We start from the raw sequence: 17,140 nt of genomic DNA on the forward strand, positions 1-17,140 counted from the left end.
ACACATACTTGGCAGATACTGTTATACATTGTGGAATCAAACAGCCACTTTGGCAAACAACCAATTTGGAAGGACAGGTTAAGCAGAGCATTAGGGTCAAAAGATGGACAGTGGGTGGTATGTTATTCATTTGTAAAAATCAAAGGCAAATATCAGTATGCAGAATGTGTGTCTGGCTGCACATACAGTAAGTGCAAAATTTTACAGTTTTTCTATTAAAAGATTTTAGCAGAATTGGTTTAAATTGACCATTGGAAAAGTACCATTTAATTTGTTCTGTAACTCATCAAGGCAACTGATAAGGTCCCATGTGGTTTGGTAACGTTTCTCACTATAACACCAAGTCACTGGTGCCTTGGATTTTGAATAATTGCAATATTGTAAACTATACTCTTATAAAGTAGTTGTGACTTACTGAACTGTAAGGAGTACAGCTCCCACTTTTGGAATACATGCTTATAGAAAAATGTGGTATTAATTGTTACAATGTTAAGGTTGTACTTCTAATAATGAACTACAGTCAATTAGTTTGCATTATTGAAAATATTAATTGAATGCTATAGCCACACGCAAATATAGGTTATTCTGTATATTTATATGTGTGGTTGTGCTCAGTGTCTTCATGCCAGTACCAGTCTCCTGGGAGTGTGTTTTGGCTGGAGCAATGCACTCCTACTTTCCACTCAGGGGCAGAACAGTGCATCGGCAGGTCCCTTAGCAAAATACCTCTCTAACCTACCGAGTTCCCTGCTCCGCTCACAAAAGAGCACTGCGTGGACATCTTCTGAGCATTATTGATCTGTTGCATGTCATCCACTGCGCATGGTAAGGACTCCCTTATTTCTGGGTCCTGTAGAGGACATACACCCCAAGTAGACCCATCACAGGAGATGATTCCAGAACTAAAATGGTGCCAAGGTGTGCAGACAGGTCTGGAAAGGTACGCTGAACAACAGAGTAAATACCACACCAAAAGTCCACCCTGCTCCCACTTTAAAACTGCCATTTTATTTTACATTTTTTTCTTTTTAATTGTTTTCCTTTTTTATGTTAAAATAGTGTTTAATTACACCTTTCTTTTTTTTTTATTTAACAAAGAGCGAGAGGACATTGGGGCTGTCTTTATAACATGTGGCACTATTGTGTGTTTGAAGCTATGTTTTACATTCAGTAAAGTTTACCTAGACGTGCCCTTCTCCACCAAAATCCAACTTGAAGACATAATATTTGTCTCATTAAAGATAAAAGGGAGATCCAGTCTCCACCAGCTCAGAACTGGTAAGCAAATTAGGCTCTTCTCTGGAGTGGAAATGGCCATATGCCACTCATTGCACAGTAAGCAATGTCTCTAGAAATTCCTCTCTTCAATCCATTATCTCCCTGGCATAGTCTTGCTACTCAAAATTAAATCTAATTTTTGGCACTGTTCTGCAAAGCTAAGCCCATCGGTGTGCCTACTCTAGCAAGGAATGCCCTTATTCTGCCCAACTCCATACATTGTTGCTCTTCTGCGATCACCCTCATTTTGGTCTGTAAATGTATGTACTTTGGCGGTAATCTAGGTGTACTTCCACCTGTCAGGGTACAAAGCTCTACCAAACATAGTCTTTCTCTTTCACTTAGACATGCTATGCTTTGTAAATCAGGACAATAGTCCGTGCACCCAGTTCAAGTGCACTGCTTTGAAATTGTTCTGCCTATTTTCCTCTTGCTGAATCATTAATTGGTGAAAAGGGTATTTGTTAATATCAATAATTTACAATAAATGTCCACAACAGGAAGATAAGTAGGAAGTTAATGAGCAGAGTACTCTGTGAAGAACACACGCAGAGTAGCACTATACAGGTTATGCACACTCACATACATGTTTATGTGAGTGCAGCACTCTTGGACATTGAGCTGCAAACTAAATTCAGGTTGCAGACACAATGGGTGTATATCCATATAATGGGAATTGTTCTGATCGTGTTTTATTCCAAATATGCTTACATAACACCTACATGCCTGGCTATTTACAAACATGGGAATACACAATTCTTCCAACATGTGACTAATGCAAAGGGTTTGTGATTACATTTATTTTGCAGAAACCAAATAAGGGTGGTTTGTAATCAATAAAAGTGCAAAAAAAAATGCAGAGCAAATGCTCTTCTGTAATGTGACATAAATTAATCGTGCTGTACCTATTTCTAAGGAGAACCACATGGATTTGCAGACTGAGATGCAAGTATATGCAGAGATAGAAGTTTGCACCGGCCAATAGAAGGGGGGTTGGCAGACTGGGGAGTTTTTTGCAGATTAGGCGCAGTTAGGCGCACCTAGTTTTTCACTTAACTGTAGAAACAGGATTTCAGTTTGAGAGAGATAATTATTCAAATGAGATTAAGGGGTGGACGGGTCTACTTACAGGGATGGTCCTTGCTTTGGGGGCATGTACTCAGCCCTTCTCTAATAAATGCACTTGAATTTGACAGCACCTTTGGTCTCATCCCTTCTAATGGGACATACTTTATGCCTTTCAGTTGTACTAATGTGGGAAAGAACATTTGTGAGCGAAATTTAATCAATGTAACCAAAACTTTCAAACACAAAAAGCCACACTGATACTAAAGATAGTGTCAATGTCCCCAATTTTTCAAGATAAATTGAGGCAAAATAGTGTAGTATTTAGTGGAAAAACATAAACGATGACATTAAAAAAGTGGGTGGTTCTGAAATTCTGCCACCCATGCACATTTTCAAGTTTATCCTCTAAGGTAAGCAAATATTGCTTTTTCAGCAGTGTTTACAAATACCCAGCAATGGTTGTGCACCTTAAAGGGCAAACAAGTAGTCACACTTGTGTATATAAAAATGCATTGTGGGTCTAAACTGTTTGTGTTTAGTAAATGACCTTTATTGCTGCATAAAAAATAACTTAGAATGAAGCTATGAAATATATGTATTATTAATGTCAGAGTGCGGAATCTGCAGGACATTTTAAATTGAAACTCACAGTATTCCCTTTGCAATATCTTGTGAAGTTGCCTTTCCCAAGCGGCAAAACATGTTAGTACTAAGGATTTGACTTTCTGTCTAGCATACTGAATGAGAATTGACACCTAGATGTAACAAAGGCATACACTAAAAAGACATGTTAAAGCTAATTATCTTTCAGTCATAAAGGGTCTTTATTCTTATGAAATATATCATCATACATGCTAAATAACTAAGCAATCAAATTAGATTTGCATTTGTTAGGAGCAAAGGAGAAAAAGTGACACAACACAACACCATTTGTCAAAAAAATAATGATACAAAGCAGTTCTGAAAAGTAATTGACAATAAGGAGCACAGTTAAATGTTAATATATTTTACAACAGTATCATGCTGTGCAATAAAAAGACACATCATGCTAAAACAGACAATTGTGCAAAAAAAAGTTATGTAGTTTGTCAAATGAGGTCGTATGGGATTTTCCCATTTTTTAATGATTACAGTCATGCAGTGATATATAGTGGCTAAAAACAAAATATTAGCTATCAATGTATGTAAAAACATGTGCAAAATTATTATTTTTTTCTGAGAAAGTAGACGTAGTGCATAGTAATATTAGTAATTATTACTCAAATATATTAATAGATTTAATAATTATATTAAGAACATATACATAAATATGCAATGCTCCCTCTTTACATATAAGAATAGAATTAATGCAACTGTGTGCAGAGAATGTATTTGGTGGTGACGCTGGTGTTATAAAGTAGGTGGTATAAAGTGGGAGCACTATAATATGAGAAAGTCTTTTCTTTCGCTTTGTTTTACTAATTAATACCATAAGATTTTCTGTATTTTTAAAATCAAACATTTATAAAACAACCAAGCAAATATGTATCTGTTACTCATTGCATTGCAGGTCACTCTGACACCAAAAGTGTAAATAAACACTTAAGTGTTAGAGAATAATAAAGATTATAAGAATAAACCCAAACTGCATGAAGGAGTCACTCTGTATTACCCAATAATGACATTCTGAATGGAAATAAATGAAGCCCCTGCAGTGCTATTCTGTCAGCTTTTGAAAGTAAATAACTTGGCTTCTGACAAGAGAGAGACCATTTTTTCCTCCTCCTGCCATGGTGCATTAATTGAGCTGTGCGGTTATGTTACAACTGAGACAGAGTAGTGACTTACTCAGAAAGAAAAAGGTTTGCTTGCTTATTATCTTTTCAAAATGACATCATTTGCACCAGATACCTGAAGTGTACATCTTGTGTATTGTAGTCCAAATAGGAAATAATGAAGTTCACAAACAAGTGTATATTTTATATTATATAGTGTTTTGGGGGATTAGGTAAACAAAAAGATTTATTATTATTATTATTATTATTATAGTTGTTGATTTATAAGGCACCATTGGACAGCGGGGAAAACAGAGCATATATAAATCAGGGACTTACAAGGTAGACAAAATAAACACAGATGTAAAAACAAAGACTAGGTAGGGCCCTGCTTGTGAGTGAGCTTAAAATCTAGAGGTGAAAGAGCACAGCACACAATAGAAAGTGTAGCTCAGAGTGTATATTGGAACACCACTAAGGATACGTTAGTGTGGGAGTAGGGTAAGCTCTACTAAAGAGGTTGGTTTTCAGTGCCCATTTAAAGATTTGAAGGCTTCGGGGAAGTCTAATCAGGTATGGTAAAGAATTCAATAAGTGGTTAGCGGCACTGGAAATCAGTAAGAACAAGGTTTAAATTATTATTTTGATTTAAATATCTGTATACCATTTCCTCAAATACTGAACAATAGAAACATAGAAATCACACCTATACATAGCATAGCATGGAGCAAGCATACCAAGCTATCCCAATGTAATCATAGTTGTATTCTTCATCTTTGACTCTGAAGCTTACTTTACCTTTTGTTGTATTTGTTTGTTGCTGTTTCATTTAGCAGTGATAGTGAATTCTGCATATCTTGAATTTTGGATTATGGGAAATATAATTTAATTGCAGTAAATTAAAGTTAAAATAATTAGCAATCAGTCTGGATGAGGTAGAACTGAAATGGGGTCTTCTCTTGACCCGAACACTTAGCATCATACATTTTTATTTGTGTAACATGCACTTTAACACACAAATAGTTTTCTTTCCACCATTGTTACAGCTATGAACAATGTAGAATCCACTAATTTAAAAATGTAAAAAAATAAAAACCAGTATGATTTTAATAATTCCCTACATTTTACTAATTCCCAAAACCCGCGGGCCAAGACTGCTGTCTCAGGGTGCCTCATTATCCCAATTGTGTCCAGACACGTACAGCACGATTGACATCTTTTTCATGCTGATTAGTATAGCTGGTTATTTTTATGATATAAAACAACCAAACTACTGGAACCACTCATATCACTGCATTTGTAGATAAATTGCGGAGAAAATTTATACTAACTAGACAAAACCAACTGTTATATTATGTGAAGTTCAAGTACTGACAGTGTGCTGAACAAGCTATCCATTTTCCAAAATGATAAATGTGATAAACCCTTTTATTATATAGGGAACATTGTATAAATAATACATTCATAATTGTCATACATATATGTGGAAAGCATTTATTGACTTATTTTATACCAGGATATTTTATTTGTGAATAGCGCAACCAGAATTGTCATCATTTATAGGTTTACTTTTTCACAGTTCATTTTCTTTACTACACTTTTTATGCACTTTCTGCTTTACATGCTTTGAACACTAATCTTACACTGTCTGTTTTGACATGTGCATTGTAAATGCTTGGATCTTGGCTGTACTGATTGGTTTGTAATGTGTCAATTCACTATCCATTGACACCCCCATATTTGTAGAAACTAAACTCATCAAATGGCCTTTTGAGTATGAAAAAAATACACTGACAGTCACATCTCTATTTTTCCATTTATAACCCTTTACATGTGCTAGACAGTGCCAGTTTGGTAGCTTCTGACGACTATACTGTAATTCTAGTCTAGTGAAAGGGTCTATTAATGTTTCAGGGTACCCTGATACTGCTAATGAAAACCCTGGTTTTATGTGAGTATAAAGCAATAGTTGGAGAGAGCCTTGGTTCTTATAAACCATAAAATTATAATTAAGAGTCTGACGCTCTGCTATTGGTTCAGTTCTGATGATCCAATTCAGTCTGTGTTTAACATAAAACAAGAAATACATTGACAATGAATCTCAACAGCCTGCAATATTAATAGTCCATCCTCTCAGCTCATAACTCTGCTTTTTGTCTAATTAAATTTACAGCGGTGCCAGGAAAGGGAATATAATGCAAAAGAAGCAAAATGACTGTGCATTGGTCTAGTCAGGAGGTAAATGAGAGATTCTAGCAAAGGAATGGCATGATTTCCTCAAGAGGATCCAATGCATTAAATACTTCAATTTCAAACTGATAAATCAATTTCACCAATGCCTTGAAAAGACTGCAGACCTTTAGGGATCTTTTCATATGGAAAGGTTCAGCTTCAGCTCTCGCTAATGTCATTACGGCTCTTAATGCAAAGTGATATACTCTATTGCAGAAAGCCATTGTCACATCTTTTTTTTCTCCCTTCTCCACCTCAAAGCTTGCAGGATTTTACCAAGGCTTAAAACAGAAGCAGCAGAACAGAATTTCTTTGGATACGTCATGTGACAAAAAATTTGTAATAAAATAAAGCGCTCTGTGCGAGGAAGAAAAAAACACAACAATGGCATTAGCTATGCTTGATACAATAAACCTATTTACAATTAAGTTTATAAAAGATCATTGTATTTCAATGAGTACAGCAATGATGCTATTATCTAGTAGGGAATAAGAACATGTATACACACATCCCAACTGTCCAAATTTTGGCAGGACAGTCCCCATTACAGTGCTCTGTCCTGCTGTACCGTGGATGGGAATTCAGGGGAAAGGGAGGTATGTAATGGGCAGCCCGCTGGGGGGCAAGGCCACACCCTCATCATGACATGACCACGCCCCCTATCCCACTGTCAGAGACAGACATGTTAGGTGGTATGTGCATATACAACAAATTTGAAAGTAACTAACCTCTGATGGCATGCACTGACGTTCAGCTGCGTTCCAACGCATGGTGAATGCAGCTTGAAATAATATATTCACAAACGTCATTTGTCACAAATCAGTACACAATGACATTTATTTCAAGCACTGGATGGACCAAAAATACTACAAGCATCAATTAGGTCCAGCTAGCACATACAGCAAATGTAAGCATATACCGAACAGCATACTTCCCATAGAGATCATATCCGTTCAAGCTGCATTCACGCTGTGAAGGTTTCAGTTTGTAGCGCATATGAACCATGTATACCATAATATACATAATATACCATTATGTCAAATTAATCTGACTTTCTTTGCTCTTTATTGAGCAATTATTAGTACAAAATAAGTAATTTAAGATTATTGGAAGAGCTGCAATGTTCCTTTTAACCTAAGCAAACTGGAAATGAAAGGGTTAAAATCTTAATCTATGACTAGTCTGTGTTAAAAGGCTGCAATGAGAATCATTTGTGCAGTGCCATCCTGCTCAATGGATTTGTACTTAAAGCTCAGTATTTAACACTATCGGTTCCAGAGCGCATAATTTAGAGGGAAGACTGCACGACTGTCAAATGATGTAAAGCGAATGTGCAGTGTTGTAATTTTGTGAATCTCCAATAAATGTAATGCAGTTAACCCTATTTGTGCTAAATAGAACAAATGGCAACACTTTCCTGTGAATTAGCACCCATTTGTTTTATTTGCAGGCCTGTTGGTGACGTCTGCACTGCTCGTGTATACCTCACTGCATTTTTGAAGCAAGCAAAAAAAATATTTATAATTATTATTCAATGAAAAAAGTAATTAAATGCAGTGAAATTAATGAATCAGTTATCATATAACTTATTTTATGTACTGGATATAATTTAAAAATAGTTTTTCACCAGCATATAGTTCAATCCTTTTGCATAGTGCACACACCAAGGATAAATAGCTGCTTTGCATTTGAAAATGGCAGTTTCTGCTACAGATTAGACCTAATGGGCCTGATTAATTAAGGGACAATTTTCTGCGTATAACCCGCACAATTACTCAGCACATGCCCAGAACTGGACCATACGCCATAGAACTTAGCAACGTCCAATTCATCTTCGAGCACAAAGGACACTTACTACAACCTATGATTTCAGGGAGGGAATGGAGCAGAGAAAGGGCTTCTGCCCGTAGTCAATATACAATAAGAACGTGCCAATCTCGAATGCACGCAACAGCATCCGATTCAAGCTCTGGGCGTCTCAAAGTTCCTTTTTTTTTTAGCAGCATCTCTTGCTCCAGCTTCAGGTCTAGTCTAAATACCGATTTCTAGTGATTACGGTATGTATGCTATGTATGCTAGAACATGTGTTTGCCATCAGGATCAGCTGTAAAAATGTATTTTACATACAGTCGACATTAATTACATCATAATAAATGTATTCGATTGTAAAAAAAACAAAACACTTTTTGGTTTTTTTTGACATGGAACATTAATTGTATAGTTTTTCTCTATTTTCTGTGCATTGTTTTATGAGTTTATATTTCTCATATATATTGGACATATCCTGCAGTGTCCTCTCTAGTAGAGCAGAACAGACCTACACCCGTATTCATCATCACGTATATCTACACATCCGCTCCTTGTTGAATTCGGATGTGCGTATACCTGATTCAATTGCATTTTGAAAAAAACAAAACACAAATTACGTCCCTTAGCAAATCAGGCCCAATGTGTATATTTAACCCATCACCCCCTAGTGGTGTGATGTACGTTATGCATGAAAACATATAACATCAAAATATCAAATAAGTAGACTTGTATTTATGTTAAAAAGTTACAAAACACTGTATGTTTTTATTGCAAATGTTTTTGATAGCTCTTTTGAGTGTGTACCATCACTTCCATGGTTAACAGTTCATCTGTACAGTTTAACAATATGCTGTATATTTTAATTGTTGCAGTATCTAAAAATCAAGAGCAATACAAAGACATAGCCAGATTAACATTTAAGTTCTTAATTAAAGCTACAAAACACTCATGGACATCATTCTCATGACATTTAAGGTAACTCCAGATGCTGTAATTATGCCCAGACTATACTTTCCCTTAAGCAAAGACCTGTTCATTTGCTGAGATCTCAAGACTGCCCTCTTTGGTGAAAATATATGTCGGTGAGTTCATAATCTGCATAATACTTTTTTTTTTTTTTTGCAGATTTGCCAATGATACTTTGTCATACAATGGGGCTTTTTGATGAATAAACAGCAGTTGTTTCTTGCTTTGTAACTAATGTATAACGGTTACATTAATCAGAAAACAAAACAAAAACATCTACTCTCTGCCCAGGACCATCAGTCAGGGGCCAGCTGTAAGGAAAACAGATGGTGAGTGAGCATTAGTGGTAATGGGGGCTTCTATTCACTCAAGGAGCTGACATTTCTCTTGTAAAAGTGACTCTGAGGAACAAAAACCCTCCAATGATCTGCTTAATATGGCATATTTAGACATCTTTTATAAGATAATGTACATAGGATAAATAGGATTTTAGTGAAAAAAAGCAAATCAAATAGCAGCTTAGTCTAATTTTCTTTATTATTATAGTACATTCATTGAAGCAATATTCTGACTAGTTGTTATGGGCAACAGAGTATTTATGCTATACTTACAAGTTACTTTATCTGTCTATAGGTAGAGCCAGACGTAAACACTGAGTAAATACAATAAAATGTATGCATGCTATGTATGTCTATTTATTTATATCTGAATGTTACTATTGTTTTTTTTCCCCAACTTTCCCTAGCTTATTGCTTTCATGAGGTTAAAGTGAGTAATAATTGATGGTTATACTGAGCATACAGTTCAGTTCATACACATGAGTGCACTCACAAGCCCCTATGTACATTCTGCATTTTATATGTATTATACCTAAAGCTACAGCGTCCATATGATGCTAGCTATTCAGCAGCATATGAAAAGAACAGCGAAGGCATTTCTCCCCCTGGTACTTTTGGCTGTGCTGCTTATATTATCAGACATGGTTATGTAATCAAGTCCATTTAACACAGCATGATCTATTGAGCAACACTCCAGTTCAAGCTTAGGGCAAGTGTCTACCACCAAGATGACGGTCATGATTCCCATGTTTCCCACAAACCCTATTTATAGCAGCTGCATGACATGACAATTGCTGCGGGGAGTGGAGGGGTGATCTGGGGTTTTTCCCATCTCACACGTCACTGCTGAGATTCCAGTCAGCATCCCTACCAAGAGGGAATTGCAATGACAAGCAGCAGTGTAGAGCAATCTGCCTGCAGCATCATTAGACTGCAGTGCAGATAGCACATGCAGTACTTCCACCATCAACTGTTACAGTCGATTGCAGAGTAAGCTCTATCCAACATATGGGTTCACATTTTAGATGACTTGCCGCAGTGATTATGTTCCTGCGGCATAAGTCAGTTATGAAACCATAGCATTAAAGTGCTACATATCATATTCCTGGTCTTTTTAGTTATGTTACACTTTTAGTTATGTTACTTTTACTCTCAATTAACAATAATATTTAGGATATAAGCAATCCATAAACAGTAAGCCACAAATAATGGGAAGCATAACACCTAAATGTACGTTCCTAACACTTACAGAACAGGAGTGAGATAGAAGTGTATTACATGCCAATGTCCTGACAATGATGCATTTTGTTCTAAAATAAACCTGCTGCTGATTTTATCTGTTAGTTACAGGCAAAGAGAGAGAAAAACAGAAATGTTTGGGGATAAAATACAGACGTCATATTTTAGCAGTGTATTTAGTCTGCAGTTAATGCAGGATTGTCCTATTCATTAATCAGAAAAGCCAACCAATCACAGAGCAGCAAATTAAGTTACTAAAAATGTTGTTTGCCTATTGCAGTACTGAAAGCTCACAGTTAACAGCTACTTCGTTTCCATTCCCTTTGGGCAATGGGCCTACACAGCTGATACCTAGTCTTGCTAACCAAGCATTTCTCAAATGCCAATTTTCTTCTGTTTAAGCACTTAAGAATGACCAGTTGAAGCCGCCATTAATGATCTACTGCAAGCTACTTTCTAATTAAAAAAAGTTGATCTAGAAGTTTCAGTTCAATTGCTTTCGATCTAGGTATGTCCAATTTGAGCAATGTCTCCATTTTAGTTAAATTATTCCCACATTACAGATGACTTCATTTTATAAAATAAACCCCATGCATCATCATTAAGTGAGGAACACAAATTAACACTTCTAACATGTTGACAAGGGCATGGCCCACTGTAAGATAACTTATTATAGTGTATGCGAACAGATGGCCGTTTGACCACTGCTGAAAATTGATGTTTAGAGAAATCCGTAACAAAACACTTTTTTTAATGTAAGTAATTAGGATACATCTTGTAAGGTGATCAAGCTGTGGTTGATAGCAAAGCTTTAAAACCACTCTGGCTTATGGAAGCTAAATAAAACAAATGATTTCATTAATGGTTAGACGAGGTGAACCAAATAGCAGTACAAATTTATACTTCTGACTCTTTGCTCAATATGGGGTGAGTGGAACTTTTCTAGAAAATAGTCCAAAAACATATACTTAGGTACCTCAACATGTATAATAGGATACAAATCTGAGTTACTAAATCCCATGATGCCTAAATAGGTTAAACACTCAAATGGTTAATAAATATACCCCTACAAATCAACTGCCTTCAGCACAAGGTGTTCATAAAAGTTTCACAGCATTTAATAGAAGTTTCACAGCATTTAATAGTTATATATATGATAGTTGCAATGTTTGAGCTTAAAGTGAGAATGTTTTGTAGGCCATGATACCTAGTTAGCTATTAGAATTCAATCCACTGAATGTTGAGGTCCAATTGCCTAAACTTGCTGTTATAGCATCATTGCAGTCTTCATGGCTAATTACATGGCAGGCAAATTGTGTAGTTTCTGCTTGCATCTGCAAAGTTAGCGGTTCATAACTGAAGCGCTTCACTGTTCTGCTTGTACCACATGTTGGTCAAGTAGCACTCAGCCAGTCATAAATGTACTATTTTAAGATAGAATATGTGCATTTTATGTTTTATTTAATTTAGCTGTGGGACAGTGTATTTTTTTAATGGAATCAATGCTTCAAGATTTATTTATTTGGGAGTTGCGGGCGGAGCAGTTTTTAAATCGTATACGCTATGTCTTAATCGATGAATCTGTGTTTATGGTGCGCACGTCAGTGGTTTGGTGCTTGATTCTTTTAGCAAATAACCGAATGACGTGTCTGGGTAAAATATACTGTAAATGTACTATGAAGGCTTCCAGTAATCTCTCACAGCATGGGACGGTATATCTAACTTGTTACCATCTGTGCAAAGTGTCACATGATGTGTAAACTGCGTACTGTTTTATGTGTTCCATACAAAAAGAGGAACCGACACAAAACAGCAATGAGAAACTAATTTATTTTGTACTTTAATATGTCTTGTGGTGTTCAGATTAAATAAAATTACTATTTAAAATGCAAATATTCCCTTATGAGAAAGAATGTACTGCACTCTGTTAAACAAATTTTAGATCTTAAAAAGGCTCAAACATTGCATGGCATTATTGTTTTTTACAGTAATACAACAGAATATAGTCATAGGTATTATTTGTATCATGTAGTTGTGAGCGTTTTTGAAAAACAAAATCTTTTCTATAGAATGCAGAAGCTCTCATTGTTGAAACTGGCAATTCTTTAAGGAACTATAATATGAACAGCGGTAGAAATTTGTGATATCAAATTCTTGCATTGCCATAATAACTACTTACCTGAAGTCTTTTTCGAATATTTACATTGGGGAGCAAAAAAATGAAAGAAAAACTGTACAACGCAAATGATGTATTAAAGCTTTTTGTGCTTTCAGTTGAATTATTTTCTTGGAAAAACTTAGCTCTATTTCACTAAAGATGGTAAAAATATAAATATTGCTCTATTTAATTTTGTGCTATACTATGTTTTACAATTTCCTTTAGAAAACAACAAAACAAACTATATTATTTAGCAGCCTGTTGACATCTGTTGTGCTGTTTTTTGTAACTAATTTATAAATAATGCAAGGCAGTGTTAAAGTACACTGGCAAATATTAAAAAAGTGTCTCTTAGAAATCACCAGGGTAAAATGTACACCACATTTCGTGTATGACTAGTTACAATTAGAATATTTTAATGCAAAATATGTCTTTTATTGAAATGTTGGCATTTAGATATGATTTCCTAGCTATATGCTTATTATAAGCACGGATGAACGAAGTAATATTATAGTATAATAAACGTATACAGATATAATATATAAAGCACGGTGTGCCATATCAGAGGACTTGTTGTTTACGTTTTCCATAGGAATAGAAAATGGAGTCAAGAAGATGCATATGGGCTGTTAAGTTGTACATCAAACCTGTATGCAAACAGACAAGCTATAAATGTAATGAAATTTGTACCCATCACTTCTGGTACCAGTGAGTCCAGCAATGCATTATGCTGCAACTGCAAGTCAGGTCCAGCAGGCGGCTAAATGGTTAATGTTGTACTGTGGTTTTGTATCTAAGAAACATTCACATATTGCAATCACGTACAATAATACAATACTGCAAATGATAGTTTTTCCTCTATAGAGTCTCATTTTAATAGGATATGGAAAACTTTTTTTTCACCTCGGTTCAATGGAATTTTTTTTCCATTGGCCAGTGACGGACATATTGAGTCAATTGGGATAAATTAACAATGCACATATGTTTATATGTTTGTAATTTTTTCCCCTTTCACTTATATTTTAATTACAATGCATGTATGGTTTCAGCATCAGTGTGTGACTCTTAACTGCAGCAGTAACGTAGTTATGTAGTAGCTACAGATGGAGTGGAATGATTACATTAAAGACCCAATTACAGTTACGTTATTCTGCTACCCCACTATGTAGTACTACTGACCTCTCACCTTGAAACACATTTCTCTGCTTAAATTCCATTTTCTAATGTTCGAATTATTAATAAACCACAAGGAGATGACTGAGCATAATAAATAAAATGGCTTGACTTCTAACAAACAAACAGCTAGCTAATAAAATAAAACAAAAGCAAATTTCAGAATGAGCTGTGGAGCGGATTAAATCAATGAAAGATTTATTCAAAAGTAAAAGGACAGCCGGCTATTAGGAAGAAGGTAATTAAAAAGACAATCCTAGAAAGTTGATGTATTCAGCATTTATCAAATGCAAATTCGAATTCTGAATGCAAAAACATGAACTCCCTCTCCTTTTCCCAAATCACAGTCACAATCTATGTACACATTAATCTTTTAGTATGCATATATTATAGTATGCTAAAGTGACAACAAACCCATAGGGTGCAAGAGAAAGAGCTGCAACTCTTGTTTACTATCCTGACCTTCTGCATAGAGCAGAAACTGGTGCTATTTCAGGACACCAAGTGAACCATAAAACAGTAATAACTTATAAAAGTAAATCTATCATTATTTCATGAAAATTACTGGCAAGCAAGCATGAAAAAATGCACAGAATATAAAGTTTGTGGACCTTCTTACATGAATAATATATTTACTTTGTGCCACTCAAAATGTTTGTTTGTATATTATTATTATTCTTGTATCTGATTTTGTAGCCAGTGTAAAAAAGATTTCCTGCTAAGTGTAGTGTACATATTTTAGTGTCCAGCAGCTCTGTCACATGACACAGCTCCAAGTTGCACAAAACAGAAGAAAAAAATGCAATTGTGAAAAATAAAATTCACATGCAAATGAAGACACTAAACAGTGTTCTGTAATAATAAATTCACATTTTCCTTAATTTAGTTAATGTTCAAATATGTTGCTAAAGTCTAATGCGCCATATGTAACATACAGTATGAGAGATAATTAACTGCACACCATATATGAAGTAAGAGTGTCTACATATGTCGCAGTGCAATTTAAAAAGCACATATTTATGCAGCATAGCATGTATTATTGCATGCAAAAACACACGTAAACATGTACATGCAGTACATGGATAACGTACGTGTGTATCTGTGTATATATGTGCAAATACACTGACATGTATATATGTACACCTAAAGACATGTCACATCCATATGTTATATACAAACTGCATTATGTTGCTGTGTATTTAAAGTTAGCAATATAAACAGGACAACGATAAATATATCTTAATAGTGTTTTTCTCAATATACTGCAAGCGCAGAAACCTTTTACAGTCACTATGATTTAATAATAAGGAAAAGGAACATTTATGATAATGCAGAGTCCTAAGCACAAAGATAGGCATTGTGAAGACTTAAGTCACAGATGATGAAATTAATACAGTCAAGATTGAGCCCCCTTTCAAGATTAATATCAAATCATTGTTTCACAAGGCTACAAATGAGAATCATGCACAAAATTGGACTTTAAACATTAAATTCCCTTAGACAGGTGTAGTTAAACAGAAAAAAAAGCATTATTCCTATGGTGTAACTTAAAATATTTTAATGTGATGTTAAACCAGCAATGTGTTTGCTGGAAAATCCATGCTCTCCTTTTATTTGGGTTATTAGGTTTAACAGAGAGCTTTTCAGTTCCACAAAGGATACATTTACATATCATTAAAATATTGCTGGCTTCTCTTTACAAAACTACCAAGGAAAGATTTCCCTGTGACTGCAGCAAGCAATGTACAGATATGAAATGCACAGGCATAAAAATCTTGCCTACCATAATGAAACAGAATTCACTACGTGTTATCATTTAATGTACAGGTTATGTTTTCTTTGCACTACAGCATGACACTGAATACATGATTTTCAGATAAGAGCGTGCAGTGTACATGCATGAGAGGTACTGAGATTCTAACAGACTCACATCTTAACCTCACACCCTGAGACATTCCAGCTTCTATTACCAACAAGATAGGCTAGTCTGCTGTCTAATAGCACTACTCTCCTATTGCATGAATTGCTGAAAAAAACCCAGCATGTAGTTTTCTTACATGAAAATCAGAATTGTTATTGCAGATATTTAAACACCTACAGCAGAATAATGATAAACTTACAAGCAGAAGAGGTGAAACAGCAATATGAAGAGAGCAATGCAAGGAGAAACTTACCTGCTGCAAGTACATAAAAGTCAAGGCACAAGAGAGCTGTGGACACATGCCCACATTCGGCAGTGCCACGCAGGTTGCACCCGTCAGAGGATGCTGCATGGTGTTGTTCTGGAGTCGACGTAGAACAAGTGAAGGGGCTAGCATGCAAGCACGTTTGTCCTGTCTTGTCAGCAGGTTTTAAACCGTCTTTTAGCTGTGGTTATTTAAAGTTAAAAAAAAAAAAGTCCTTCTCCCTTTGCTATCCTACTGCTGGAAATGTGTGTTCATTTGTCAGCTAAGGCAACTAGGCAAATTAAAACTGAAACCGCTTAAACTGGATAGAATACAAAAACGAGGGATTTAACCAAAGCCTGCAGCCTAATGAAGAGTCAGTGTAACTTCCTCAATGACAGTGAAGAGAGGGAGCTCGGCGTTTCCCAACAGGAGCTTGCTGACTAGCAGAGAGATTGACTCACTGAAGCTCAGTCGGCTGGTGTTGATGCTGCACGGCTTCTCATTTGTCAAATGGGTCCTAGGGCAGAGGCTTTACCACTCACCAAAATTCAAATACTGCATTTTTAAAATCCCCTGGGAGGGTGGAGAGAAATAGAGAGAGATCGAGTGAGCTAGTGAGAAGGAGAGAGAGAGAGAGAGAGAGAGAATGAGAGAGCAGGCGATTGAATGAGAAAGCTGCATCACAGACAACCGTGAGATTTGGGCAATTAATGTCATTGCCCAGCTGGGACTCAGTGTCTGTTATAATTTCTTTTGCATTGCTGTTGGTCAGCAGAGTCAGAACCAAATAATGTTCTAATTTTTTTATTTTTTTTTAATCTTGCCAGAAGCCAACCATAAAGATACATTGAAGATCCTATCTAGTCAGCCAATGATAGTGATTTATATATCCTTAGTACATTCTATATGCAGATTCCTGACATTTTAGATTTTACATGAAGCTTTTCTGATAAGCTT

The 17,140-nt window shown here is 35.7% G+C and overlaps 1 protein-coding gene across 4 annotated transcripts in view; it reads right to left on the reverse strand.

Annotated features, from left to right (window-relative positions):
- The window catches only part of RBFOX1 (RNA binding fox-1 homolog 1), a 522,788-nt gene extending 505,969 nt beyond the window's left edge, over positions 1–16,819 (reverse strand). The window contains exon 1 of one of the 4 annotated variants that reach the window (XM_075179846.1): positions 16,190–16,819. In XM_075179846.1, coding sequence (XP_075035947.1) covers positions 16,190–16,333 — 144 coding nt within the window. In that variant the 5' untranslated portion in view covers positions 16,334–16,819. The remainder of the gene's footprint in view (positions 1–16,189) is intronic. The other 3 variants (XM_075179848.1, XM_075179845.1, XM_075179847.1) reach the window with 3 other exon arrangements.
- Positions 16,820–17,140: the final 321 nt, after the last annotated feature.

This window comes from Mixophyes fleayi, chromosome 7, assembly GCF_038048845.1.
Source record: "Mixophyes fleayi isolate aMixFle1 chromosome 7, aMixFle1.hap1, whole genome shotgun sequence".
Classification (NCBI taxonomy): domain Eukaryota; kingdom Metazoa; phylum Chordata; class Amphibia; order Anura; family Limnodynastidae; genus Mixophyes; species Mixophyes fleayi.